Source organism: Psittacula echo, assembly GCF_963264785.1.
Source record: "Psittacula echo genome assembly, chromosome: 5".
Lineage (NCBI taxonomy): Eukaryota > Metazoa > Chordata > Aves > Psittaciformes > Psittacidae > Psittacula > Psittacula echo.
The window spans coordinates 849,965-877,921 of NC_137739.1; the positions used below are offsets into that span (position 1 = coordinate 849,965).

Consider the following 27,957-nt stretch of genomic DNA (forward strand, 5'->3'; position numbering starts at 1 on the left):
GCTGCTTCATCCTACGGCGGCGGCTCGCAGGGGAAGGGCCGGCGCCGCCGCCCGCCGCCGCTCTCCGCGCTCGGCGCCTCATGCCCCCGCGGCCCGCGGCGCGCCGGGCCCCCGCGGAGGCGCAGCGCGGGGCCGCCGAGCCCCCGGGCTCCCGGGCATGGCCCAGCGGCGGCGCGGGGCGCGGAGCGGCTCCGCCGTGCGCCCGCGGCGGGAGCGCGGCGCCTCTCCCGGCGCCTCCCCCCGCGCCGCCTGGACAAGGCAGCGGCGGGGGGCGGCGGGGGCAGCGCAGGGCGGGCCGCGGGGGGGGCCGCGCCGACGGGAAACCGGCACCGCCCGCGGATGGGGCCGGGCCGGGAGGGGCGGGGGGGAGCCGGCACCGGGAGCGGGCACCGGGAGAGCAGCCCCGCGTGCCGGGAGCGGGACCGGGCGCGAATGACCCGGGGGCGGGGACCCGCACCGGTACCGCGCGGGGGAGCCCACACCGGGGTGCTGGGACCGTCACTGCCCCGGGACTGGGACAGGGACCCCCACACCCGGGTAATGGGACCAGGACCAGGACCGGGACCGGGCGGGAGACCCCTCCCGGGATGGTGGGACCGGGGCCGGACAGAGACCCTACCCCGGCGTGGTGAGACCGGTATTGCCCAGGGACTGGGACCCCCACCTCCGTGGTGCCGGTCGGAACCCGCCCCTGCTCCCCCAGCACGGGGCATCTCGGCTCCCCAAACCCCCCACCGGCACTGGAGCTGCTGCCCCGGTACCGGGAGCTGAGCCCTGGCTGACAGCAGCGCCACAGCCCCGTGCACTGCAGACGAGGGCAGGTCAAGCCCGAGGGGCCTCCAAGCCCCAGCGCCGGGTCAGAGCAGGACCAGCCGGTTCACCGGGGAGCGCACATCAGAGCCCGGCATCGTTTGCCACCGGTTAACCCCCTCACCAGTTAAACCCACCGCCAGTTAAACCCCTCACTCTCTCCCGCGCCTCTCTGCTGCCTCCTCCTCTATCTCAAAACGTTTCTGCAGCCGCTCTGCTGAGCTTATGACTCATGCGACCTTTCAAATAAGCCCTATAATATACTCACCTCTTAAATTAATAGTCTTTTAAGGGCTACGGGTGAGACAGGAAAGCTGTGATTTACCTGATAGCGTGCACTTGCGCAGTGCTCATTTGTATGCACTCGCATGTAAATACTAGTTATTTACTCCCAAAATACAAACAGAAAATTATGGAGGTTACAAAAAACTCGGGTACTGAGAAATTAAGCAGCGTGACAATTAAGTAGCCTCCTCAACCTTAAATCACTGCATGCACTCATCAGGCAGGGAGCGCTGACTGCATCCTCCCGCAGCACCCTGCCACACGCAGGGATGGGGGATTCGGGGGCTGTGGTCAGAAGCATCCACCCAAGCAGCATCACAGGGATTTTTCCTGTGTGTTTTTTGAGGAGGGGTTACAGTTGTTCAGATCCTGAACAACCAGTGGCTGGTGTTGGCAGTGGCACAACACAGTCACTGGTGACACCTTGTCTGGACACCGGTATGAGCTCCATGCATGGCTGCACCAGGATGCTGCTCCTGAGGGATCCAGCGGGTCCCACCGCTCCACACCGCAGAGTGCAGGGAGAGTCTGCAGTGCTTCAACCGTGGCATTCCCATCCCTGCTCCCTCATCCCACTGCCCCCTCTGCTCCCACCGCTGTCACCCAGCCCTGGCAGCGCGTGGGGCAGAGCCTGACACCGGCCCCCGTCCTGCTCGGTGCCAGGCAGCAAAGATATCTCACACCTACAGCGAAGGGGCTGCAAACTGCATCCCGAGTGGGGGATTTTGCAGCCTTAATTGTGTTATTTTAACACAGCGTGTGTAGGTGTGTGCACAGTGCACATGTACCGTTTCCTAGGCTTTTAACAAAGTGAGCTCCGACAGAACCAAAGTCCACATTGGAGCACGTTGGCCCTTGTAGGGGTTGGTGGTAGGGGCACCCCTCATGGAGCTCGGCACACCTCTTACTACTTGTTGCATGGATTAGGCAGTCCCAGGAGCAGCCACTCGTGGGGACATGCATGGGGTTCACTAAGATCTGCAGCCAACAGGAATCTGGGGTTCTCACCATCCTGCTCTGCAGCTCAGGCTCCAGAGGGCTCTGTGCTCCCTCCTGGACCCCTCCAGCTCCTGCCCGTTCACCCCTTGCTGTTCACCACCTTATCCATCAACATCATCCTCCTGCTCACAGACCCTCTGGAGTTGGGCAAAGTAGAAACAAACACCAAAACCCAGCCCATGCAGCACAGATTGTACAACTTGTGCGAGACTAAAAAGCTGTCCTTGCAGGCAAAACCATCCTGAACCAAGATCTGTTGGGCTTTGTCCTTCCACATGCAGGGATGAAAGCTCTGCTGCATTTAAATTGGCAAAGTGACAGGAAGTAAGTAGTCAGAAATAATCCCTAGCTGGATTAGGTTTTTCCTTGAAGGAAGAGAGGCTCTGCTACAAGGCGAGTTTAGGTTATTAGCAATGCAGTGAGATGCTGAGCTCCAGTCTTGCCTAGTCTTCATTTCCCTGCTCCTGGGGGCTGAGGGGGATAAGGACTCCAGAGCCTTCGGCACACGCGTTCATCCTTCCGCACTCCCACAAGGGATTATTTATATCTGCACATGCTCTGGGAGGGCCGGTTGCAATCTCCTGGCTCTAACATGATCCAGCGGTGGGGCTGGTGTGTCCTCGGGTGCTGTGCTACCACGTTCAGGAGGTTCTCTGCACGTGGCACAAGGGAGCAGTGCCCAATGTACCACCAGCCCCAATGCACGTGGCACGAGCTCCTGGGCTCTCTACCAGCCCCGCAGCTCCTGAAGGGACTCCCAACAGCGCAGTAGCAAAAAGAATAACACGGGAGAGAAGCAGAAATCCTTCCCTATGGATTTCTCTTTGCTCTGGGAAGATGTGGAGGGGACGCAGGGGCGGCCATGGACGGGGCAGCATCACCCTCCCAAGAACCAGGACCTTTGCCCACACAGCAGCTCCCCATCCCGGCAGCCCTGCTGGAAACATCCTCATCTCAATCCCAAGGTGCAGGATGGAAGCTGAGGAATCCTTTCTCCGAGGTCATGCAAAGAGCAGCCTCTACACAGGGCACATCTGCATGGGATGGGTGGGAAAGGGCAAGATCATCAAAGGGTCTCTATGAGGCAGTGGTACCACAGAAGTAATAAGAGAACAAATAGCAGCAGATTAAAGATGTTCTATAGCCCGAGTCCGGCCGGGCTGTGCTGAGCCTCCACAAAGGCTTTGCTGCTGCTCCAGCCCACCACAATTTAATTGATTTGATTTAAATTCTTTGAAGCAGCAGTGGATACCGAATAATGAGGCAAACAGGATTGTAATGCAAATGAAAGAGATGAAAGATGGCTTCAGGGAGACGGCTCTTGAAGGTCAGAGCCTAACGCAAAGCTGCTTCTGGTCACTCATTCACACATTAATGAGTCTGTGTTCCTCCCGATGCCTTTGATGGATGGAGGGCCGGCTTGGAGGCAATCACTCCGCTGATGTCTGGCCTTTCTTCTCTCATCCCCTCACAGCCGTGGGGAGGATTTTAGCTGGCACATTGGGGGGGCTTGGATTGCTGCTGCCTGTGGTACAGCGGGGAAGCAAACTGCTCGACCGGGTTTTTCCAGTTACTCCAATGGAGACTCCAAACTTCAGCATTAATTAACTTCACTATCAGAAGCTGAGTCATTTGTCACAATGCTTTTGTCATTAGCTCCCATAATTAAGGAAAGTGTCACAAAACCAAATGTTTCATTTATACAAGCCGGGAGATCTGACGCTCGGCAGCATTCCCAGCATGCTGGGCACGTAGTGAGTCTGGGGAAGGGGATCAACCAGGCACCATGAAACCCTGTGCTGAGGCCATGGGAGACCTTCCCGATGGATCATGGATCCTGCAGTGCTGGCAGCAGGGACTGTGCTGAAGTAAGAAGAGGGACAGAGCAGGATGAGGGATGCTGGGGATACACTGGCCAAGCCCTATTGTTCCCTCCCATCCCACATCAGTTGGGATGGGCCCCAAAGACCATCAGCCTCACCACGCAAGAGAGGCAAGGACATCTTGCCCAAGGCTTAGCTGAAGTACCCAAAGGGAGAAGGAAAGACCCTTCCTCATGTGCTCACCAGCTTCTACATGGGCATGTCCTCACAAAGCAGGGTTTGTGATGGAGAAGAGCAGGTATCGCTGTGCAGCTCCCCTGCCCCAGGATGTGTTTGCACCCAGCACCCCCATGAGGCACAGGTAGTGGGAACCAGTGCTTGTAGAGGGTGGGAAGAGCATCTTCAATGTGTTAATTAACTCCTCTTAATTAGCAATAACAACTTACACCTTCTCTCCTCCTCCCCACTGGTCTGTATGCATGCTTAAGTGCAGCCACAGGTCTCCAGACCCACACTCAGGCAGGTTCCACTCACCAACATCCTCCGGTTGCACCAATATGCATCTTTCTAACAGAAAAGCTGCAGCATCTCAGTGTTTGGAGACTCAGTGGGGCCCCTCTGGGTGACCGTAGAGATGCCCAACAGCCAGAACCAGCACTCAAGGGCCGGGGACCCCCCGGCACACCCAGCCCTTTGGATATCCCCCCCCCGCAGCACTGGCATCCCACAGGAAATGGAAGTGAAGCCATCAGGGATTCTTTAAAATTAGATATTTTATTTTGTTCTTCATACATGCAGCAAATAGAATAAAGAGTATATGCCCATCTAAAAGGAGGTCTTTAGGAGAATCTTTTGACGACACACAGCAGGTAGTCTAGGATGTAGAAAAGTCATCAAATACTTGCAGGTGAAATCAAGTTCACGAACACAAACTGTTCAACAATAAACATTTCCTTTTTTTTTTTGTATGTTTTTTCCTTGTTTTAATTGCCACTTTGAACGTGATCAGAACTAAACAGCTCGGGTGACACTCCCGTGCACGGAGCAGGATGCTGTTTGCTTCTGCTGCTGTTGCAGGCTCGTGGCTCGCCCACTTCTGCAAAAGCAAAGAAGCTGCAGCACTTGTCAATGTGTTAATTCCCCCGTCCAGATGTGAGCCCTTCCTTCTGAGCAGCTGGATCCGGGCACTCTGAGCTGGAAACCTTGTTCTGTGCTTGCATTAGAGCTCCTGGGACTCAATCACCAGAGCAGATCTACTGCCAGAGCGCTCGCTCATCTTCCCGTCTTTGACACTACCTCTGTGGGTTGGCCCAACCAGCCCCTATTAGATGGATCAATACCTCCTGCAGTGATGGCTCTCTTATCAAGAGATGCTCAGATGTCTAGCCAGGGGAGACAGCAGCAGCAGGTCCCCCATCTCTGGCATTGCCCTGAGGCTGTCCCCTGGCACACTCTGGAGAGCTGACACTTGGTGACAGCCCTGCACGGACTCACCCTGAACTGCAGTGTGATGGCTCTGCAGCCGTGCTCCGCTGCCATGGGCACCTGGCAGCCTCCCCACTGCTCCCCAGCCAAGCTGGGTTTTGCTTTACATCAAAACATGGACAAACATCCACAGTCCTCTCCCTTTTCTTTGGCAAAACAGCCAAGTGAAAGAGTAGGGCATGCCCAGGGAGCATGTTAGGGTATCTGCAGCACTAACATCCCCACAGACAGGAATGGGAACCTGCTCCTGCACAGGAAATACCTGGTGTATTTCCAGATGCTAGCATTGGGAAAAGTTCTTAGCCAGTATTAGCCAGTGAGTAAATTCAGGTGACTCCCTCTCTGCCTCCAGGAACCTCAGCCTTCCTGTCCCATCCAGGTCTTCTTCACTCAGCACTGGTCTCCTTTGCAAAGGCCCCAGCCTGGGTGCAGGATCTGTGCAGGTTCTGCTGCCTTCAGCGGCCAGTGAGCAGCAGCAAAGGGGCCAATACAGCCCCTGTGTGTGCGTCTGATCCATCCTGCCCTGTTGGGAACCACAGGAAGAACCTGAACCTCACTTACCTGCAGCACTCAGGTGTGATCCAGCCCAGCAGAGAGCCAGGACGTGACATCCTTCATGGGTGGGTGACTGTGTCCTGCCTCCTCTGCCCTGCCCTGGGGACATGCAGGGCTCTGGGTCCCATTCTGCCACCGCTGGGCCCCTCTCGCAGTCCCACCACAGCCGGGATGCTCAGCGTGGGACACCAGACTTGCAGAAAACCCCATCCCCAAGCATGCAACAGGGCTCAGGTGCACCCTGTGAGCCTCCTCTGTCCCCATGAGCCTCACCACGAGCTGCCTGCTCACACTGTCCTCTTGCTCTGTGCTGGTGCACACAGCTGTGGGTGCACCCACAGACATCATTTTACTGGGCTTTATCCATGCATCGGAGTGCCCAGGACTCTCCTGAAGCCTCTCAGCATCTCTGATCCTCTATGAGCATCTTCCTGAAGCACTGCTTTCCCCATCCAACAGCAACGATTAAATCATCAAATTACAGCAAACAGTGAGTCAACCACTGTCACTCTGCCCTTCCTTGGAAGAGCTGGTACAAATCTCAACGTCTGTGCAGGGACAGGCATATCCCATTACACAAAGAAACAAGTCATCTGGAAATGCACCTCAGAGTAAGAGTCTGGCAAGTCGCAGAATGGACAACATCAGAAATGCTCATTGTGTGAGTCCTGCAAACAGGATCCAGCCTTTGCTAAGCTCTCCCTGGAGCACAGACCTTACCCCGGAGCTGCCCCGCAGCACAACGCCTGCTCCATGCACAAGTGCCACCCTGACACGAACACAGATAGTCCTAAACAGAACAGACGTAGCCCCCCGCAGCAGCCCCTGCGTGTACCCGTGGCTCCCTTGGCACGGAGACCCTGCAGCATCCTCCTGGACCGACCCCGGGAGCGGCTCTGGAGCTGAAGGTACGGAAATGAGCAACATTCACCACTGAGGGAATACTAATTCTGCAGCAACAGGTTTGATAGTTACAGCAACAGACATGCTCTGAACATCAACTGTGCTCTGCAGAGGATGGCGACACGTCTTCTGAACCTTGTGCTGGTGTTACGAGAGCCCTCACCAGAAACCAGCCCATGTGAGGCTGCATCTGGGGCAGAGCATCTCATAAACCCGCCCGTCAATCTGGCACAATTTGCAGTTTTAATGGGGTTTGGTTTGGTTCCTCCAGCCCAGGACAGTGCCTGTGGCCGTGGGCTCCCAGCTCACATCCCCAGCACCCACAGGGCACTGTGCTTAGTAACAGGGCACGGACCCCGGCCGCTCCCCACAAGGGGGGATGTTGGCCTGAGCTTCTAGCAGCCTTTTTTACCTCATTGAATCATTAAAAGAAAATAATCTCAAAAGTGGAGTTTGGTGCTTATAAAAGATCTACAAACCAGATTTTCCTTGATAGGATTCCTCGTGATTCATAGAATTCCACCCCCATCTTCCCCTATAGGCATGGAGTGATGTGTATTTACATTAGAACCAGCAGTGGTTCAAATATATATATATACAGGGGTGGGTTGTTCTGGGAACCAACTGAACTGGTGTGTAATAAGAGGGGGGTAACAGCCGGTACTCGAAGGATGCTCCCCGCACTCAGAGCTTTCCCTCTGATGGGCAGCTGCTGCTTGTCCCTACCCTTCCTGCCCCTGCCTGCACACACAGCACAGCTCTGCCTTGCAAAGAGCTGCTGGAATTGTCTCTTCTGATTCAGACTGGTTTTTAAATGATACAGAAATTCCTGGATTTCTCAATAACATCCCCAGGAATTTTGGCTGAAATCAGGTAGCTCAAGATGCTTGTTTGAGCCTTGAGGAGAACAGCAGAGGGTGTAAAGTAGAAAAGTTACCTTTAGAAATAGCCCTCAGTGCAGCCCTTTTGTAGCAGGCGTATTTTCAGTTGGTAAATTGTAAACCGAGGATATAAATGTGTTTTGTTTTGGTAGAATATTAATACCCCTTTACAGAGCTGTTAAATCTCGACAGCGCCTGTGAAAAAAACAGGAGAAGGATTTATGAGCGCGCTGACAGAGCGTATCAAAACTGCAAACTGCTCCAGATGTTAGAAAAAACCATCCCACCTTTCGCTTAGAAAAACGGTTTGCTCTGATTTACAAGAACCGGCATGGAATTGGTTGGGAGCCATAATGCCTGAGTGAAGGGAAGGCCGTATGGCGAGCGCAGGCTGGCGGGAGGCGAGGGAGGAAGACGGCTTCGGTATGTACAACGCGTTTAAAAATATATGTCTATAAGCAGACTTCTCCACACTGATCAAATGTATCCATGTCTTGAACAAAAGGCTCCTCTAAGACAAGCTCACAGTCATCGCAAGCTTCAGCACAACGGTTTAAGATATCAACCATGCTCAGCATTCAACAGAAACGATTTGTGAGTAGCTAGGGTCACTGGAATCTCAGCAGCCCGCTTCAAAGGTTACAAAGACTGTAGCAATTTGGTATATTTCTGTTTAAAAACTCTATTAGTCACCACCAACTATAGTTCCTAGAAGTATTACTGACTGTTAACTCGAACCCCAAACATCTCCAGCTAAGGAAACCAAGCTAGCAAGTGACACAGACATAGAAAGGCCTCCTAAACCAAGCGATCGGCGTGTTTCGCATGAGGGTGTGTATGTCTGCACTGCTAATCCCGGAAGACTATGTCGGTATGTACAAGGCGGTCTGGAGTTTGGGACTGCGAGGAGAGGGCGGGCGGCCGCGCCGCGACTACACGTTAATGACAAACTCGGGGTTGGTGTAGGAGAATCCAGCAAACTCGTTCTGGTCCAAGTTCATGATGAAGAGTTTGTCCGTGGGTGTGAGCTCCACCGGCTGCCGGGTGAACTCTTTGTCGAAGTTGGAAGTGTCGCGTTTGTCCTTCTGTTGAGTGGAAAGCACAGAGTTAAACGCAGCAAAGGGTGAGCGCGAGCGAGCAAAGAGAGCGGTGGAGCACCAGAGGGAGCTGGGCTGTCCCTGGCTTCACCCCAGTACCGAGCATCTCCACACCAGCTCCTCAAGTTGTCACCGATGAGGAACACGCACCCAGCCTGGCAGTGCAGCCCCTGTACAACAAGAGCAACTCCACACTGCAGGCAAGAAGAGAGGAACAACAGCTGAACACGCTTGAAACACATAACCAGAAAGGAAAGGGAGGTGATGAGAGCACGGCACTCCTCGGCCGAGCATCCCTCTGCTCCTGAGTGCTGCGGGAGAGAGCAACAGAGCAGGTTCTCAGCATGCAAAACCACCACTGCAAACAGATCCACACCGCACAGGGGGAAGGAGCCTGGAGGAAGCAACATGACTTGAAATGGAAGTAAACGTTCAATAAGGCTTCAATGTTGGCACAAAATAATCAGCTGCGGAAGCTCCTTCTGCTTAAGCTGGATTGTTAAAAATTATGCTATGATACAGTATTAAGCAGCACAGTGATTTATTGATTTGGGGATGTGATTTGCTCCAGGGTTCTCTGTAGAAAATACACAGTAGCTTAAAACCTCAAAGAATGAACATTCCACAGATGCAACCTTTCATCATTTTGATTTCAGAACAACAACAACTTCGCAGCTACATCCAAGCTAATAAATAAATAATAAAACAAAGAGTTATCATCTCGATTAGTGCTGGTAACCTGCTACTGGCACTGCAGAGCCCATCCTTTGGGAACACTTGTGCTGTTGTTATAAACGTGTGTGTATCTGAGATTGCCCGGTTCAGGGATGTTCTGCCTGCGGGGGGGTTACGGTGCCTTGGCTGAATGGGGAACTGCAGCACTGAAGATACAATATAAGGACCCAGGATCCTTATATCACAGAGAAGGAAGAAGATGCAGATTTGGAGGCACAGAGCAGGACCGGGGAAGAGCAGATGGGGGGAAGGAGCTGAGTTCAGATGCAGAGTTCTGCCAGGCAAAGGGTGAGGCTGCTGAAGTACAAGTGTAAACCCACCTCAACGGAAGGCAGCATCCCTGAGGGTGAGGGTGGCTGGTGGGTTGTGGAGCCATGGGAGAGTAGAGGCACTGTCCTTCATTGCCAAGAGCCTGTTTTGAAGCTGTTCCACATGGAATCTTCTGCATCCTCACTTGTGTAGATAGAAGGAGCCGATGGTGGCACCAGGCTCCTATCCCACTCCTGGAGGGATGCTGAACTGACCAAACAGTTCCTGAAGGCCACATCCACCTGAACCAACACTGACTGAGCCAGGAGCTCCTCCTGAACAGGAATGCTGAGGGACGCTGCAAAGGGGAATGAAACATCCACATTTGCCACTGTGGTCCCAGCCCTTTGGAGTGGCCTCTGCTGATGGCACTGGGCAGGACAAGCGCCCAGGCTGGAGCCCTTTGGTGGGCAAAAGCTGCTGCTGCTTCGGTAAAGGCTGAGATGTGCTGGGAGGGGGCTCAGGGCTGCCCATCTCCCACTGCCCTGCTGCAGGGCTCACAGGACAGTGCAGCACTGGGAGGCCCCAGCTGCAAGCCTCCAGAGTGGGGTTTGCTGTGTTCTTACCTTGAGTTTTGCCTGAAATTGGTGGCAATTTGGCCTCTGTCAAAGATGATGAATATCCTGGGAGCGGGTGGGGAACGGCTGCGTGGATCTGGTAAACAGAGAGGGGAAGGCAGGGGAAATTCAAGGCTGAAAGTGCCTCCATCATGAGGCTAATTGACTCTGGGAGGTGAGGAGGAGAAGGGGATGGATGGTGTGGCAGAGACACCCCAGCTCCCCACGCCCAGGGCAGCGCGCCTGTATCCTGCATCCCAGGGGATCGGAATCCTCCCTGATCACCACTGCTGCATGCAAGCCTCTTCCCCATGCCAGAGCTCCAGGGCTGTATGGGTGAAGGAAGCTGAGGAGCAGCTCTTGCTGTGTTGGTGCTGCTGCTCGGTGCCTTTCAGAATGATCCCACAGAGCTCAGAGCCGCAGCCGTTCAGCAGAAGCAGATTTCCAAAGCCAGGAGGGTAATCCAGACGTGCTCCAAAGGGAGGCGAACAGGAACCTTCAATTCCTTGTTAGCTCAAACTGCCAATTGCTTTTAACAGCAGATCCTAATCCTGTTAAGAGCAATTGCTCTTAACAGCTGGGAGAGCGCAGCGGGCTGTGAGTCACCAACACGCACTGCAGCGAGTGAAGCGCATCCCACAGTGGTCTCTGATCAAGGCATTTAGAAAGATCTCCAAGGGGCAGAGCTCTGCAGCACCGCACAGGAGGGGGTGCTCACACCCCAAAGCATCCTTCCTCCAAGGGATGGTGGAGAGAAGCTCCTTTCCCTGCCCATGATGGAGCAGGATGAGCTGTTGCAGAGGATAAGCAGGCATTCAGTGTCTGCTTGGAAGATACTTCCAGTACATCACACCTGGGTTTGGGGATGCTGCAGAGGATGAAAGGGCTGTGACTCTGTGTTGTGATGTGGGCTGCTGCCTGCGCTGCTCTGGGTCGTGCATCCCCAAGCATCCATGGCACAGCCCCAACTCTCAGCGCTCCTGGTATCCCTGAGCTCAGCACTGTAGAAACTCGTTATTGCCAAACACATGCAGGTTTCTGTGATGTTATTTCTCACTTTTTATTTTATGATCAGTATTTGGGGGAAAAAAAGTTAAATTGGCACATTACAACTTGAAGCAGATCGATACAGTGACAGCCCACGAACATCTGCAGAGAAGTATAAAGGGAAGCTGCATAATTGTTATTGTTTCAGGAGAAAATCACACTTCCTGGAATGTTTTCCTCAATGCCAGAAACAAAACCTGGGTCTAGATTGAAAAACCAGATTTAAATACCTAGAGGCATTTTTTAAAAGAGCATTAGTTGAACCCAAATCCTTTACAAGCTTCAGCTCAGAACCACAATACTGTTCACAGTTAAATAGCATCCCATTTGTGCTAATACCTTTTTTGACACCTTTAAAGAGCAGGTAACAAACTCAATCCATTGCTTTGGCATTGGAAAAAGGGAAAGGTTTCACCCTGAGGACTGAATTTGTGTGGGATTTAACCAGGGTGACCATGGATTCAAAGCATCACAACAGCTCTTTCGAACATCCCGGTTACCACTGGAGGTGTTGCTCTGTATCTAAACCATGCTACTTAGAAGCTGCACAATCAGGAGAAATCTTTGCAAGCAGCAGATCTGGCTTCCCTAATCCTTTATCCTGCGCTGCAAAGACCCGGCACAGAGAACCACTTGCCCAAGGGCTGTGTGTGTATAAGGCAATGGTGGCATCAAGTGCTGCAAACAGCAGGACAGAGCTACCAAAGAAGCCAGATTTGGTTTCAGCTTTCCAGAGGAGCTGCTTAGAGCCGGGGGCTCGGTGGCAGCGCCTCCACTGCACATTCACACTGTGAAGGGGTCATTAAAAACACTCACTGGCCACTAAGTCAGCTGAATGAGAAGCTTTTGTGATTATACTAGAAAAAGGGAAGAGCAGGAATCAAGACAGATGCTGAAGAGATTTCTCCTTGTTGTCTCAGCTTACCCCTCTCCGTTCCACCTCCATCCGCCAGGGAACCGGTTCCATCTTCACCAAATGATATGCCATAAAAGCACAACAGCAGCGTGCATCACTCACCCTGCAATCACCCCCCCAAATCACCCTTCAGGCTTTGAAATACGGTCACGCCAGTAGTAACACTAAAGGAAAAAAACCCATGAGTTCAAGTTTTGCAATGGGAAATGTCACATCAGCAGCTGGGGCTGGATGAGAGGGATGCGGGAACGGGATCTACGCCGCTACTTAGCTCTTAGCTTCGGGCTTAAAAAACTCAGAGTTAATTAAGGTAAATCCTTCAAATTCTGACTGGTCAATGTTCCTGATGACTTCCTGGTCAGGAGGGGTGAGCACGGGTGGATGGCGAGTGAAAAACCGGTCGAAGTTCTCAGCGTTGCGTCCGCACTATGAGAAGGGAAGAAAAGAACGAATGGTGGGTGGAGAAAGCAGCGCATGGGATGGGGCTGCAGCACCCCCCAGCCTCGCCACCCGCGCCTCCCTGCAGCAATGCCAGGAAGGAAAAGGCACAAAACACTTGAATACATGTATGGAGAATGTTAAAAGTTGCATCTATCCATAGTATGCCACGCTCTGCCTTGTGAAGTTTGCATGCGTAAGAGCTTGCCCTGGACAGCAAATCAAAGAGCATTCACTCCTCTTTGGGAGGTTTCGCATGGATAAAATAAATACTTTAAGGCTGGAAATTGCCTTTGGGTTTACAGAAGCCACATCCAAGCCCAAAGCCAAGGACTGAAGGCTGTGACCATGCACTTGTGCTGCTCTGTACTCATGTACTGAGCTGCCCTGTGAGGCCACAATGCCATCAGCTCTTGGAATGTGGCAGGTTGTATTGCAGTGGCCAAGGCCCAATGCTACAGGAGTGTCAGACGCAAGGTCTGGCCCACACACAAGTGATAAGGGAGAGCAAGAAGGAAAACAGGCTTTATTTTCCCTTTAAAGCTTCCGAAATGAAGCTCCCCATTGAAGAGCAGGAGACATCCTGCATGAAGTTCTACATTATTACAAGATCTAAAGCCACGTTGTGAAAACTCTGCCTCATTTTAGTACTCTATTAATGTACAGGCATCACTCCATCCTGAATGGAGAAAGGGGGAGGGTGGGAATTTGTCTTACATAAATCCCCAACGTGTCCTGTCTAATATTTATAGCCAGCACAGAATGACTTCTCTTTCCGAGCCGCAGAAATAAAACTGTCAGCTAGAAGATAGCCTTTCTATTTTATCAGTTTCCAGCTTGATTTCAAGCAGAGACAAAAGGCATAATATAATTTTTTCCATTGATCCCGAGATGCAATCAAAGATCACAAGAAGCCAAGGACGGATGCTCCCCAGCTGTGATGGAGCCCTTGCTCCAGCACAAAGGAGAAGCAGTGGGCTGAAGATACCCTTCATTTCCCAGCTTTTTGGCCCAAACCAGGGGTACAGCCAGAATCCCACAAGCCTCACAGGCATCGCTGACCTTCCTGGGTTAAAAACCTGGCTCCTTGCCACCCGAGGGAGGACCAGGGCTTGCAGACACCTCTGGCAAGAGATGCATCATGTTTAGGGGAACTTGGGTGCAGCATGAACCTGGAGCCTCACCAAGAGCCCCTTTGTACTGCTCAGGGGGAATGATGGTGCTTTCTGTTGGTGTCTGGTTAATGATCCTGTATCCCTGCTCAGGATGCTCCAGCACATTCATCCTTGCTCCAGGCAACGGCTGGGAGCATTCACTGCGAGGGCTTTCTGATGTAGGACCCTGGCTTTCATCTCTCCTATGAACAAAGCCGAGTTTCTTCCCAATACACTGGAAATATTGGCTGAATAATCAGAGGGGAATCTCAGAGACTCAAAGTCTTTATGGGACCCTGAGGCTACCGGGGTAAATCTTGAATACGAGAGATGTTTAACCTGAACACATCCAATTGCCTCCCCACGGCATCCTCCTGCCCACTGCTGGCCTCCTCAATCCTTAAATCTCATCTAATTAGGGAATTACTTAGGCAAACACTCAAACTCACCTCGTAAAGACTGAAACTAAGGCTACAGAAAGGCTCACGCAGGGGAAGCGGCGTTTTGAGACATCCAGGTCCATAAATGGCATTTCAATATTAATTAATGCAAAGCAGTTAGAGCAAAGTTAATTTATGCAATTAAAAATTATTAGATTAAAAGCCATTTTTTTTTAAGCCCCTGTCCTGTTGTGACTAATCCTGTGCGCTGCCATGTGATTTCAATGCTTCAAAATGAGGAGACTTTGCAAATCACCAGGCTTTATGGAAAGTAAAGGAGTAATTAGATACCAAAACCAATAATTATCTCGGTGAGAGACAGGGAAAGCAGGCAAGTGTAAACACACTCCCGGGGGAACCGCAGCCCCACAAAAGGAATTGTTATGCACAAGCCAAAGCACGGAGCAGCCAAGCACAGCCCCATGTCAAACCCGCCGTGTTTCTGCACGCCAAAGACAGCCCAGCCCCTGATCTGTCTCGTTACCGTCTCCGTGATAAAGGTTAATCAAGCACAAAGCAGGAAGCGATACATGAGCTCTTGGGAATTCATTTTCAGCTCCGTACGGAACACCCAGTCAGGCACAGGGCTGAAGGGGCTGTTTTCCCGTTGCTCTGCATAGGGCTGGAGCAGGGGGAGGCTTTTGTGGGCAGACGTTGAGCCCATGTTTGTGTCTCATTCCATATCGTGGAATGACAAGGCCAGGTTGGACACAGGGGCTTGGAGCAAGCTGCTCCAGTGGAAGGGGTCCCTGCCTGTGGCAGGGGTTGGAGCTGGAGGAGCTTTAAGGACCCTTCAACCCAAACCAGGCTGGGACTCCATGACAATACTTTTATAGAAGCTAATTGAAAGAAAAAGAGTAAAGCCGAGGTAAAGAGCCAGAGGAGCACAAACCCCCTCTGCAGCAGGGCTCAAGCCCTGTGTGAACGCTGCTCAGGAGCAGTGAGCGATGTCCTTCCTCTGACCCATCCAATACATAGTGAAGGTGCCCAAGCCTGGATTTCCATCCTGTGCCGCTCTGATCTGCGCTCACAGCTGGTGTGAAAGGAGCAGCGTTTTCCAGCACAGATGCACTGCTGCTGAAATATCAGCTATCAGCAGGTACCTGAGTTGTCTTAATCCTACCTAAATCCCACAGCAACTGCGCCTACCCTTCTGCTAATCTCCCTGTCCTATCAAAGGGCGATTTCTCCTCAGTGCCAGCCATTAGGTGGGAAGTGATGGGCGGCAGCTTCCCACCCCCCTTCCAAGGTCCAGTGTCAAAAGGGTTTTAAAGAAATAAGGCATTTAAAGCAGGACAAAATTTGCACAGTTTAAACCGTAAAACCAGTAAGAAAGCACTTCTGGTAGAATCCAATAGTTTTTAACTCCAAAACACCAAACAACAGCACTGTGCCCCATCCCGAGGCAAACAGCAGCACTGGGAATCTGCTCGGGAGGAAAGGGCAGGGTGGGAGGGAGATGCAGCAGCAGCTCCATTAGCAAAGGAACACAGAGGTGGGAAACAGCAGGAGCTGTGGATTGCAGGAGAAACGGGCTTTTGTCGAACAAGACGGCAAAGCCCCGGTGCCTGCCCAGCCTTGCCAATGGGCTTCGGTGTGGAGCAGCATCCCTGCCATGGGTGTCAGCATCCTTTGGACAAAGGTCATACCTCACCCTCAGCCAGCAAATCACAGTGTGTACAAACAGCCCCAAATACTCTTGCACTACTATCCTTTGATATCAAAGCTAATGCCTTCCCAGTAACGCCTTCCCTACATGGTGTAATGGCTTGAAGATCCTATTCCTTCTGAGGGAGAGGAAAGCAGCAGCAATGCAGAGCCCTGTGATAACCATCACCAGCTGCCTACCAGCAATTGGATCTCCACATTCCTGACACAAGGAAACTGGGACATTATTGTCTTGGCTGATGCAGAGGGCAGCCTGAGGCTGCACCACACCAAAGCAGCTCTCAGCCATGGAAGTGAAAGGCTGAGGACAGTGTACCACAGAGCTTCCTGCAAAGGCATCACTGCAGGGGTTAGCATAAAGAGTTGCCTAAAAAGTAACATTTGTATAAATAAAAAGTAACATTTTTATAAATATTTGTCTTAAAAAACAAACAACATTTGTATAAATATTTATCTAAAAAAGTAACATTTGTACAAATATTTATCTAAAAAGTAACATTTATACAAATATTTATCTAAAAAGTAACATTTGTACAAATATTTGTCAAAAAAATAACATGTGTCTATCTAATTGAATAAAAACGTGTTAAAAATATTTGTCTGAAACTAAAAGGCAGCCCGAAATGTGGGCAGAGCATCGCTGGCAGCCCCAGGGCAAGGAGCAGACCTCCTGCTTCCCCATCCATGCTGCACACCAGGAGGAAGAGGAGGCTCCTGCCAGGTCCAGCTAATGGCTTATTCCTCTTTGATTAGCCAAGCATGGAGCTGCAGAAGGGAAAAGGCTGCTGCAGCAGAGAGTATTTAGAGGGAGGAGAGCTGACAGAGCCGAGCACTCTGCACCAAATGGGTTCCCACTCCATGTTTTCCCTGTTTTCCCAAGCACTGAAGGGATCCCTTTGAAAGAACAGGTTTACAGAAAGCCAAGGAAAAGCAGATGTGTCCAGGCTGTTAAGGGCAGTGGGGCAGGCTCAGTTAAACACAGGGAGCATCTCTGGACTCCGAGTTGTGATCCACTATGGCAGATTAAGAGCGCATGCCATCACAGGATCACAGACCGATCTGGGTTGGAAGGGACCTTAAAGTTCCTCTGGTTCCAATGGTCAATGCTGGTTCCACCGAGCATCCATACCAGTGTGTATCAGCCACGTCAATCAGATTTAACTTCAGATTCACAGTTTGCTGTAAAACACCAGTGCCCAAGTAGGCCACAGCAGCAATGGGCATGCAGGAGGTGGACACACACAAATGTGCCTGTGCCTTAAGGACCTGGACCACTGCGGAGACTCAGACTTAGCTGTGACCTTACCCTGGCACTGCACAGCATGAACCCTGTGTGCAGATAACAAGATCCACTCTTCAGCTCCTGCTGCACCCCTGCACTGGCACTGCAGGATCACTGCAATGATGGCTGGACCCAGGAGCACTCAAGTAATCAATCTTTTTGTCTCTTCTGACCAACAGCTTTCACATTACTCATGTCTCTGCCTCAGTTTTGCTGCTGGCAGCTCATTTCCCCTCACAACGCACACACACAACATCTCTGGCTAGAACAGCCCATCCCAAAGGGGCGGCAGAGAGCATTCTCCTTGCAGAGCTCCTCCACCCGCGAGCCCTGCTGCAGCCTTCCACTGCTTAACCTTGGAGAGAAACTGAGAGTGAAATCCAGCTCCGCTGCCAACTCAGACAGGATGGTGCTGAGCTATAGCCCTTGAAATAAAGTTTAGATTAAAGAGACCTGCTCAGATTGAGAAGAAAAGAGGAAAAGAAACCAACAGAAAGATCAACCCATGGGGTAACAGACGGACAGCATGGCAATGGAATTACATCCATGAGCTGAATGTGAGGTGCTTCTATCCCTGCAAGCCAGAGCGAGGCAAAGCATCTGAGCGTTATCCTTCCACAGCCAGGGTTTGGCTCATGCCAAATCTGAGGAGACACGGTGCTCTGAGCAGAGAAACAGGGCCTCCACGCTGCACCTATGCGGGTGCGCACCCACCAGCACGAGTGGGAGCTGCTGTGCAGGAGAGAACCAGTGCAGAGGAGAGGATGGGAGAATCGCGCTTCCGTGGGCACACTTACAGCCTTTGGCTTGAAGGGAGGCTGGATCTCCTTCCGCTCCAGTTTGTCCCAGTCGATGTAGCGGAAGAACGCGTGCTCCTTGATGTCCCGCTCCCCTTCGGGGCCGCATCCGAGGCGCTTGGCAGGGTGCTTGGTCATCAGCTTGGGGAGAGGAAGAGAAGGAACAGTCACAGCGTGTCCAACTGCAGTGATGCTCCTGGCAGCCTGCACCATGCAGCTACCGCCCCAGGACACCCCTCACCAAGGCCTGCACCCCAAGAAGGGCTCCCATCTCCTCTGCCTGGGGTTGCTGCTCAAGGCAGAGGACAGAGGGAGAAGCTGGAGCTCCAGGCATAGGGATGGCTGGCATCGGCTTGTGAACCAGACTAAGCAGGTTGCACATGAACGCTGGATGGGATGAGCACGTTCCCTGCTCCTCTGGGAATGAAACTGGCTCACCAAGGGATAACTCCCTGCAGCCACAGCAGCCTGCTGCTGGAGGAAAAAGCCCAACAGTCCTTTAATGTTGTTTATCATCTAAACTTCTCCTCTCCACGGGCTCAACGAGAGAAGTGAAATGGGCCACAGGAATTAAGGGCAGCCGTACAATATTAATATCCTGAGGGCATTGTTTGAGCTGTGTCCAGAGATCAGACGGAGATTCCGGCGAGTCACAAGGCATTGATAAGCACAGAGGATATGAGCTATACACTCGCTATGAGAGGGCTGCTTTATTAAAAGCAGGGCAGTTAAAACTGAGCCCAGAGCTGTGCAGAGGTTGACTCTGGATCCTGGGGCCCAACTTCTGTTGGATCTGGCCCCCCAAAGGGAAGAGTTTTATAAACAAGTGTCTTGTGATGAACAGACACGTCAGGCCAAGCACTGGGCAGCCCACTGGGTCCCAGGGGTGAACAAACCCCAAACACACCAACCCTGCACCCATGGGTGCACAAACCAAACCTGCTCAGGGAAGCTCATCTTTAAAAGCAATGCTACAGCAGGGAGCTGAAACTGAGGAAAACCCTGCCAAAACCCCCCAAAATAACAAAAAAACATCCTTTAAGGAAAAAACCTCAACAAATGTGAAGCAAGAGCGGAGCTGCTCACCATGGCGCTAGCAAATAGCCCTGCATCCATGGTGTGGCAACCTGCAGCTCCAAGACTGATGGAGCGAGGCTTCCCTGAGCCAGCAGCACTCCCTGGGAATCCCATCTGCACACAGCAAGGGCCCACCAGGCTTCCCAAGCTGGACAAGTGATTTTCCAGATGGCGAGACCTGCCTCTCCACAGGGCAGGGATGTGACTGGCATCAGCATCAGCCTGCAGAGCCCATCCTGTGCGAGGAGCCATGCTGGAGCCGTGCTGGTGGGCTGCAGGTGAGGGCAGGGGGCAGCTGGCAGCAGAAAGCAAGCGAGATGTTTTTTTGACTCCTGCTTTATGTTTTTGGGGTAAATAATACAGTTTCCCTTGGTACTGCAGCAGGCAGCCCTGCATAAGGAAAACCATCAACAAATCCCAGTGTAAGAAGCCTGGTAAGGTGGAAGATGTTCTGTGTCCTGGTCTCCTGAAAGAGCAGCAGGAACAAGCAGGATGGGCTGGATCTGGCCCCCGTCCCCTGCCAGGAGAGAGGAGTGGTGCCACCAGCAGGCAGGGAGCCCACCACTGCCAAGGCAGCACAGCAAGGCAGCTTTCACATCACCTTGACACATGGCAGGTATCTGCTGGCTCCTGGCCCCACTGAACCTCACTGTCCCTCAGCTCTCACTACATCCCCTTCATGCTGACTTAGGTTCAGCTAAGCAAGAGCATCTTTGCATCCCCCCAGTGAACTCTAAACAGCATCTTGATCATTCAATCAGGTCCCCCTCAGAGGTGAGAAAGCATCTTATGACTCAATAAGGTTCTCCTAGGTTGAATGGTGCTTGGAGCAAGCTGCTCTAGTGGAAGATGTCCCTCCCATGGCAGGGATTGGAACTGGATGAGATTTAAGGTCCTTTCCAACACAAACCAGGCTGGGATTCCAGGATAAAGCAATTTTTTGACAACAATGTGAAAGTCTGGAATATGCTAATAAACTGATATAGTGATATGGGTGTCACATCAAATAGAATCATAGAATCATTTACTTCGGAAAGGACCTTTAAGATCATCGAATCCAGCCATTAACCCAGCACTGCCAAGGCCACCACTAACCTGTGTCCCCAAGCACTTCCAGGGATGGTGACTCCAGCACTGTCCTGGGCAGCAGGTTCCAGCGCTTGACAGCCCTCTCCTTGAAGATGTTTTTCCTAATATCCCATCTAAATAGCTTTGTTTGCAGCAAACGTGTAAAGAAATCCATCTGTGAGTATTTGCTGTGAAGTGCTGCTCCTGAACACACCAACACCTCTAGCTTCAACTGCCACATCACAGTATGTCTATATATGCCTCCAGAAATTACGTTTTCTTGTTTTCCTATTGTGCTTTTATGCATGTAAGCATGAAGGTACCATCTGTCATTGATATATAGGACCCCATAAACACGCAGATTGATTCTCCTGGCTTATGTAGGATCATCATTAGCTTTGCTGGTATTAAACAGGAACAGGTTGATTTAATCCCCATACTAATGCAATGAAAACCCTTCAGGCTTCTGCAGATAAGGATGCTTCAGATCAAATCACATCTGATGTTTGCAGCTCAGATATAGGGAAAGTACAAGTCTGGATTCAACTGCTTTGCTAAACCCCAGCTTTAGCTGAGGTTCTTCCTATCTGGAAGGCACATGGGTGCTGCGTGTTCATTGAACAGCACCAAGAGGAACCAAGGTGACGCAGGTGATCTTTGCCCATGTTTGTGAGACCACACAGCTCATGGGCGGCAGCCCCACTGGGACCTTCCCATTAGGACACCACCAGTCCCTTCACCTGGGCATGCTTCTGCGTCATGCTATCACAACAGCACCGCCTGGTCCCATCCCAGCCTCAGCCAGGAGTGGATACCAATGCTCCCACCTTCCAGCTGCCTTTCTCCTACCCACAGCCACTGAGACACGGGCACATGTGAGAGGTGCACTGCTGGAAATACCACTCGAAATACCTGGGATCTTCTCTGCACAAAACCTGCCATTGAATGCCTTTGCTACCAGGCACAGATTAAAAAGGGAGCTTCTATTCACAAACTGCTCACCTGGAATGGGCTGCTTTGCTCAGGCAGCCAAACCCCTCCATAGGGGATAGAAAACAGCTGCTGGCTTGTGCCAGTGCCCTGGAATGGGAGCCTGGCTCCCGATAAGCAAAGCAGAGCTCAAGAGAGCAGCGCTGAGCTACCTGCGCCACGGAACAGCAGCTCCAGCATCAGCCTTCAGACAAAACCTGACCTGACAGCAGAGGAGGGAGATGCTCCGTTTGATCTGGTAATTGCTGCTGACTGCGAGTCAAGGAACTGCGTTCTGGTTAACTCTCCATTTGCTTCCCAGCCAACGATCTCTGATGAACGCTTGTTTCTTGGCTCAGGCAACACAAGGCTTTCAGAACCAAACGGTTCTCATCTCTGTGCTGTGCAGGAGTAAGTGATGACTGGCACTGGCGCGTGGAGCGAAACCGCATGGGAACACCACCACTGTTTCAGAGAGCAGTGGAATACCAAACCCTTCACGTGCAGGAGTCAAGGCTTCTTCAACTGATTGTCTTCTGGACTGGTATCGGGCTGGGTTTCTGCCCTCTTGCAAGACCCACTGCGTACAACACAAGCAGCTTCAGTGCCTCTGCAGTTCATTGAGACCTATGTCACTGTACTCCAGGGGAAACACAACCAGTTGGCTTCCATCTTACTGACGGCTCTTAAACACTGCACTTATTTCTAATTGAACTTCCTGGTGTAGCAGGCTGGTGGTGACGAGGAATGCCACGAGTTTGGGTGCACTTCCTGAAAGAACAGTTGTACAAAGGGAACAAACCCACAGGAATTCGTACGAGCTGAGCCCTCCCTGCAGGGCTGAGCATCCTCCCATGCAGCTTCCCAGCTCCCAAAGTGAGAAAAGCCACTGCAGCTACACCCAGCAGATGTTTCAGTCATGGGCTCTTCTCGTTTATTTACAGCATTCCCATCCTGACTGATGCAACAGCAATGAAGCTGACAGTGAGATTCAACCCTGCTCCAGCCTCTGCTCCCTCAGGCACCATGGGTATAAATGGTGTTCACAGCATCACCAAAAGCATCCTTCCTCCATCCTGCCTGGCTACTGAACTTTCCCCTTATGTCCTGGCCAACAACATGAATGATGGTGCCAAAAGCCTGCGGAAATTCCCCCTTCGATCACCAGTGTTTCTGAATCAGGGACTTGCTTTTCCTATGTTTCGAAGGATGCCTGGACAGCATCCCCTTCCCTGTGCCCACGGGATCACCTGCAGCAGCTTCTCCCATAGGACAAGCGAATACTCCTCTTTAACACCAGTGCTGAATCCTGGCAACACTGGGAAGAGGCTCTGAAATGCCGCAGTGGGAGCTTGAAGCGCGAGATGTGTCATTTGTAGATGGAAACGCTATTTTGGGGCACAGAATGCTCAGATGTTTTAAATATTAACTGTTAAAAGCAAACATTTTTTAAATTCCTACACAAACACGTATTTATAGCACTGTTTGACACTGCCTGCCTGAGATGAGGCTCGGTCCCAAGCAATAACCACATGCACAATAACATCAGGACCTAGCCAGCCTTTATTCATCACAACCCAAATCAGTGCAGACTGCATCTAAGTCTTGCCTAGGGCCAGCCCATAGAGAGCTCAGGACATGAGGAAATGCAGAGCTTCACTGCAAATTGAGAGCTCTGATAGTGGAAATACTGCCCTGACCCAGCAGTACTGGGGCACTGAACTGGAGGTGCACCAAGGGTAACTCATCACAGCTATGTGGGAAGTGCTGCAGGATGAAGGGTTTGTACCTGATCTTAGGAAAACTGATTAGAAACCACAGTCATCTTCTGTGAGCATCATTTTTCTTTTCAAGTAAAGATGCTTCCCTGTTGGTACCTAACAGGGAACAGGATTCCTGGGCAGATGCCCTCAACCGCCACACCTCATCCAATGCTCCCATTTCCTCCAGACCTTCACTTGAGCAAAATCAGGCCTCTAGTCCTACCTGACCTTCTGCTCAGTGTAATGGCACAGAACAGATCTAGGTGATATTTTTACTTGGTTTCAGTACATATACCCAAGTTACACAGGTTGTGTCGTAGGAGCACAGCACAGCAGAACACAACTGGAGTTTGCCACATTCCCCTGGAGCAGAGCAAGGAGAGCAAGGAGAAGCTGGGACCATGCACATAGAATTGGACACTGCCAGAGGTGCATGGACATCCCTGCACCCATGGCTGCACTTCTCCCCCCAGCAGGACATGGCCCAGCCCTTACCCCTTTGCAGATTGCCACAGCCTCCTTGGACATGGACTTGGGGTAGGCAACGTTGTGCTCCATGATGGACTGGAAAAGTTCGTCTTCATCTTCCCCCTCAAAGGGAGCCTAGAGCAAAGCAAACAGAGGTTCAGTGGCGTTTTCTGATCTCTGAGCTTCCATGTGCTGTGTGATCCCCAGCCATAAGGCCAGCTCTGGCTGCACTGCACAGTGCCCTGTGTCTCAGCTCTGCATCCACGGCTTCATCCCCAGCACCGAGGAAACACCCCCCAACCGTGTGCCAGCAACAGAACAAACCACGGCTCACAATGGAACCTAACCCAATCCCATAGGAATCAATTAAAATTCAATTACCTGGCCAGCTAACATTTCATAGAGCAGGACTCCAAATGCCCACCAATCCACAGACTTCCCATAGGGCTGATAAGCAATTATCTGAAACAACACAAACAGCAGGGTTATGCTCCCATTTTTAACCTGTTGGCACAACACAAACCCATTCCCAGTTGTAGTCCAGGCCAGAAGGACAAGGTTATTTACTGAGACATCAGTCCCTGACCAGGGGGGAGCTGCAATTATAAGCAGCATGTGGTAGGCAGAGGGCTCAGCAGCTTTAAAAAATCATCAGGTCTCAAGTGTGCACTAAATATTAGAAACACAAACAGAATATTTGCTGTGATTTGAGACAGATTCATTCTGATTCAGGTGGAACTTCAGCATATTCGCTATGCTATCCATCCCGGGCACAGGCAGGCCTATTGGAGCAGGAGCCATTCCCATTCGCCCTCATCCCCTTTGGAATTTTTCTTCCCCACTAAAATCAGTGCAGTTGGTTTGAAATCTCAGCACGGAGTTTATCCCTGTGTGGATGGTACGTGGCCCTTTAAAACAAACCTGCAGCATATGGGCAGCCAAACTCCTCAGCATCCCAGGCTGCCAGTTTGCTTTCTGATGTTCATTGAGGAGCATCCCTCACAAATAACCTAATAACTGACAGCCCTACCCTCGCCCAAGCAGCGTGGCTGTGCTGGAGCTGGGATCTAACTCTGAGGTTTTAGGTTTAAAAATACCAACGTTTATTTTGGGTAAGGCACCAAACCATGAATTGTATTTTCCATGATTCACTCTGCAAAACCTGAAATACCCCAAATCCCACCATTGTATGACCCGGCAGCAAAGCCACCTGGTGAACCTGCGGCTGTAGAGTGGGTGCCTTCACCCATGTGTGTTGGTGCTTTGGGGTACCTACAGCTGAACCCCATGGAGGGGTTAGTCCCTTGCTACTGAAGCTCACAGCAAGCCCACTTGTTCCCACTAAGCACGGGGGTCCCACCACCTTCCATCCACATCCAAAGGGAGCAGTGACAGGTCCCATGCAGGAACCACAGGAGGAGCCGGTGTTCCGTGGGTCTTCCAAGCTCTGGTTTAGTTGCTGGGTGGCTGGTGCTGGGCATCACTGCAGCGCTCGGGCTTTGGCAGGCCCCGGGCTCTGCCATCTGTTCCTTAATGCAAAACAATTACGTGGTGCATTCATCCTAATTGCAGGGTTCTATTCCGCAAAGATTCCTGCACTCCAGCAAAAATGCAAATCATATGCTAATCATGGGAGAACTTACGAGCAATCCAGCTCCAGAGGACTGTCCCCAGGCAAGGCTCCAGTCCAACAGGCAAATCACAGAATCATGGAATGGTTTGGGTTGGAAGGGACCTTAAAGCTCATCCAGCTCCAATCCCTGCCACCGGCAGGGACACCTTCCACTGGAGCAGCTTGGTTCAAGCCCCTGTGTCCAACCTGGCCTTGAACACTGCCAGGGATGGGCCTTCAGCCTCAAGAGTCTTCACATTCAGTAACTCTCAAAAGACCTCTGCAGATCCAAAGGGATCCAGCCAGGGGGTACGTCAGGATGCAGGGCAAGTGCTGCCACCCCACCCAAGAAGAGGTGAGTTCCACCCGGCACCAATCTTTTCTGCCCTGGTCCTGGTCCAGCCACATGTCCAAACACAGTGATACAACCCCAACTGCCTGGACAGCATCCTGTGCTCTGGCCAGACCCTTCCCATCGAGATCAGATACTGACTTTCAAGCTCTGAACTTCCTTGACCGAGCACACTCGAAGTTCCTCCCACTTGTTCTTTAGATGATCTACGAGAGCTCTGGGAAATTGAGGTGCAAACTGTTGATGCCATAAAGGCCTTTACAAGAAAACAGCATTTAGGAGAAATCCCTGCAGGAAAGCATCTCTGCAAATTGAAGCCACTGATGGTATGTTGGGGAAGGTCAGAACTCAACACGTTTTGTTCAGAGGGAACCACACGGATGGGGTATCTGCACTCAGTACCTGTGCCCTTGGCACATAGTGCTGTATCCTACAATAGAAAAAGCCCTAAAAATGGGTCAAGCAAATCACAGGACATGTTTACCCTGAAGATGGGTTGGCTTGCGAACACTGCAGCTTCCTAAGGGAGGAAGCGCGGTCCAGCAGGAGGACCCTGGAGTGCTGCAGGCTTGGCTGCCCAGCTGGAGAGCACAGCAGAAGGGCATCCCCGCTGTTGCCAGCCACAAAACAGGGGAGGTATAAATTGACTCTTTGAGACCCAGTATAGCAGATTTAATACCTCCCCTGTGCACTGTAGTGATTCACATCCTCATTTCCCACTTTTTGTTTTCCTTTGTGGGGGAGCAAAAACTTTGAGCAAGGAGAAGAGAATGAGTTGAAGTGATGATGCTCAGGCAAACACCAAGAGAACTGGTCATTTGTCCTGCTTTGAAAGAGCACTAATCGCACAGCAACAGAGCTGTGGACCAACAAAACACCAATATCAATCTTGGTAGGATGTGAGTATGTAACGCACATTGGAATGAGTAATTAAACACTGCTGTGGCTGCAGCAAGACACAATGCAGCTCAGCACACAAGCGCCTCTAACTGTGTCCCAGCAAAGAGAACCTCTTTCCCTAAAATATTTAAATGAATAAATATTAAATCTCAGCATTGAAAATTCAGTGGAGGGAGATTTGAGAGGGAAAAGACATTTGGGAACGGTTACCCACCTGAGTTTCACAAGCCTGACATTAAATGGCACCCCATAGCACTTCATGTGTCATGTGTGACTCCATCACATGAGTAATAACCAAATGTAATGTCACTTTGGAGTGATCTAGAGCTGTAGACAAGAAGCCTCCCCTCACCAGACACACAGTCCTTCACTGTGAGCAGCAAGCTGGAGAGATCTAAAGGTTTTCACTTCACATGGAAATATTATCCACTGATAATTCCATTTTTCCCACCGGCCTCATTGTGCTGGAAGCGCTGTCACACATGGGCTGAGCTTCTGGGCTCATCTTCTCCAGGAGCAAGGAAGCGTGTGAAGAGCAGCCCTCGGTGGGTTTGAGCGTGCCAAGGACCAGACAGGCGTGGTGATGCCAGCAGCACAGACATGGGAAAAACACGCAGAGAGGGAAAACGCACTGCAGGGACACCAGCAAGGAGGATCTGCTGTACTCGGAGGCAGAAGCAGGGCAGATAGCCAACAGAGAGGCAGATCCAGCATCACTGCTTCCTTAAGTAGCCCCTGGGGACAGCCAGTGCCGAGAGGATGGACTTCCCAGGCTGATGGTGAATTAACTAATGTCCCTGTTCCAACCAGCTGCCCAAAGCAAGGTCATCCCATGGAAAAGAGCATCAGCCAGGCTGCTGAAACACACACAGAAGAGCAGTGGCTGCCTCTGCAAACCCTACCTCAGGTGCAATGTAGTCTGGAGTGCCGCAGAAGGTCTTGGTGGTCACCCCGTCCCAGATGTTCTCCTTGCACATGCCGAAGTCTGCGATCTTTATGTGCCCCTCGCTATCCAGCATCACATTGTCCAGCTTTAGGTCCCTACAAAGCAAAGCAGAGCAATGACACGAAAGACCATGCATGAAGCCACCCAGCAAGGACACAATTTGCTGGCTCCAGGAGCCCTCCCACGAGCGAGCTCTGACTTTGTCTCACACCCAGGCTCTTTGCAGGGTAATGCTGGGGGAAACGAGTACAAACAAGCTGGGGCTCTGTCGGCGTGAAGTGTTTAGTTTACTTTTAACCCACAGGAACACCATGCTGGGCAAATTGCTTTTAAGTGTCTGAGGGGAAACACTTTCATCTACCAGGGAGGCAGATTTAATAGAGCTATTTTTTTGCACCTATGGAAATCAAAGTGTACTTAATGCTCACCAGCGATGAAGCAGCACCTGCTCAGCAGACATCCTGCATCACCTGCGCTATGCTCCCCATGGAAATACCAATCACTGCGTTTCTCTCTGATCCTCAGCCACAGAATATCTGTTACTTGGACCCAACCCTGTGGGGGCTTTGCTCGTCTGCACAAACTGCAGAGGCAGTTACAGAGCTCCCAATCTCATCCCTG

At 51.6% G+C, this 27,957-nt stretch overlaps 1 protein-coding gene across 2 annotated transcripts in view; it reads right to left on the reverse strand.

Annotated features, from left to right (window-relative positions):
- Nucleotides 1-4,675: 4,675 nt before the first annotated feature.
- The window catches only part of PRKCB (protein kinase C beta), a 105,083-nt gene continuing 81,801 nt past the window's right edge, over nucleotides 4,676-27,957 (reverse strand). The window contains exons 13-17 of one of the 2 annotated variants that reach the window (XM_080619253.1): nucleotides 27,293-27,431; nucleotides 23,908-23,988; nucleotides 23,554-23,661; nucleotides 18,182-18,322; nucleotides 4,676-8,826 (exon numbers count right to left, since the gene is read on the reverse strand). In XM_080619253.1, the coding sequence (XP_080475379.1) occupies nucleotides 8,674-8,826; nucleotides 18,182-18,322; nucleotides 23,554-23,661; nucleotides 23,908-23,988; nucleotides 27,293-27,431 (622 nt within the window). In that variant the 3' untranslated portion in view covers nucleotides 4,676-8,673. Of the gene's footprint in view, nucleotides 8,827-10,850; nucleotides 12,829-18,181; nucleotides 18,323-23,553; nucleotides 23,662-23,907; nucleotides 23,989-27,292; nucleotides 27,432-27,957 lie in introns of those variants that run through there. The other variant, XM_080619252.1, reaches the window with a different exon arrangement.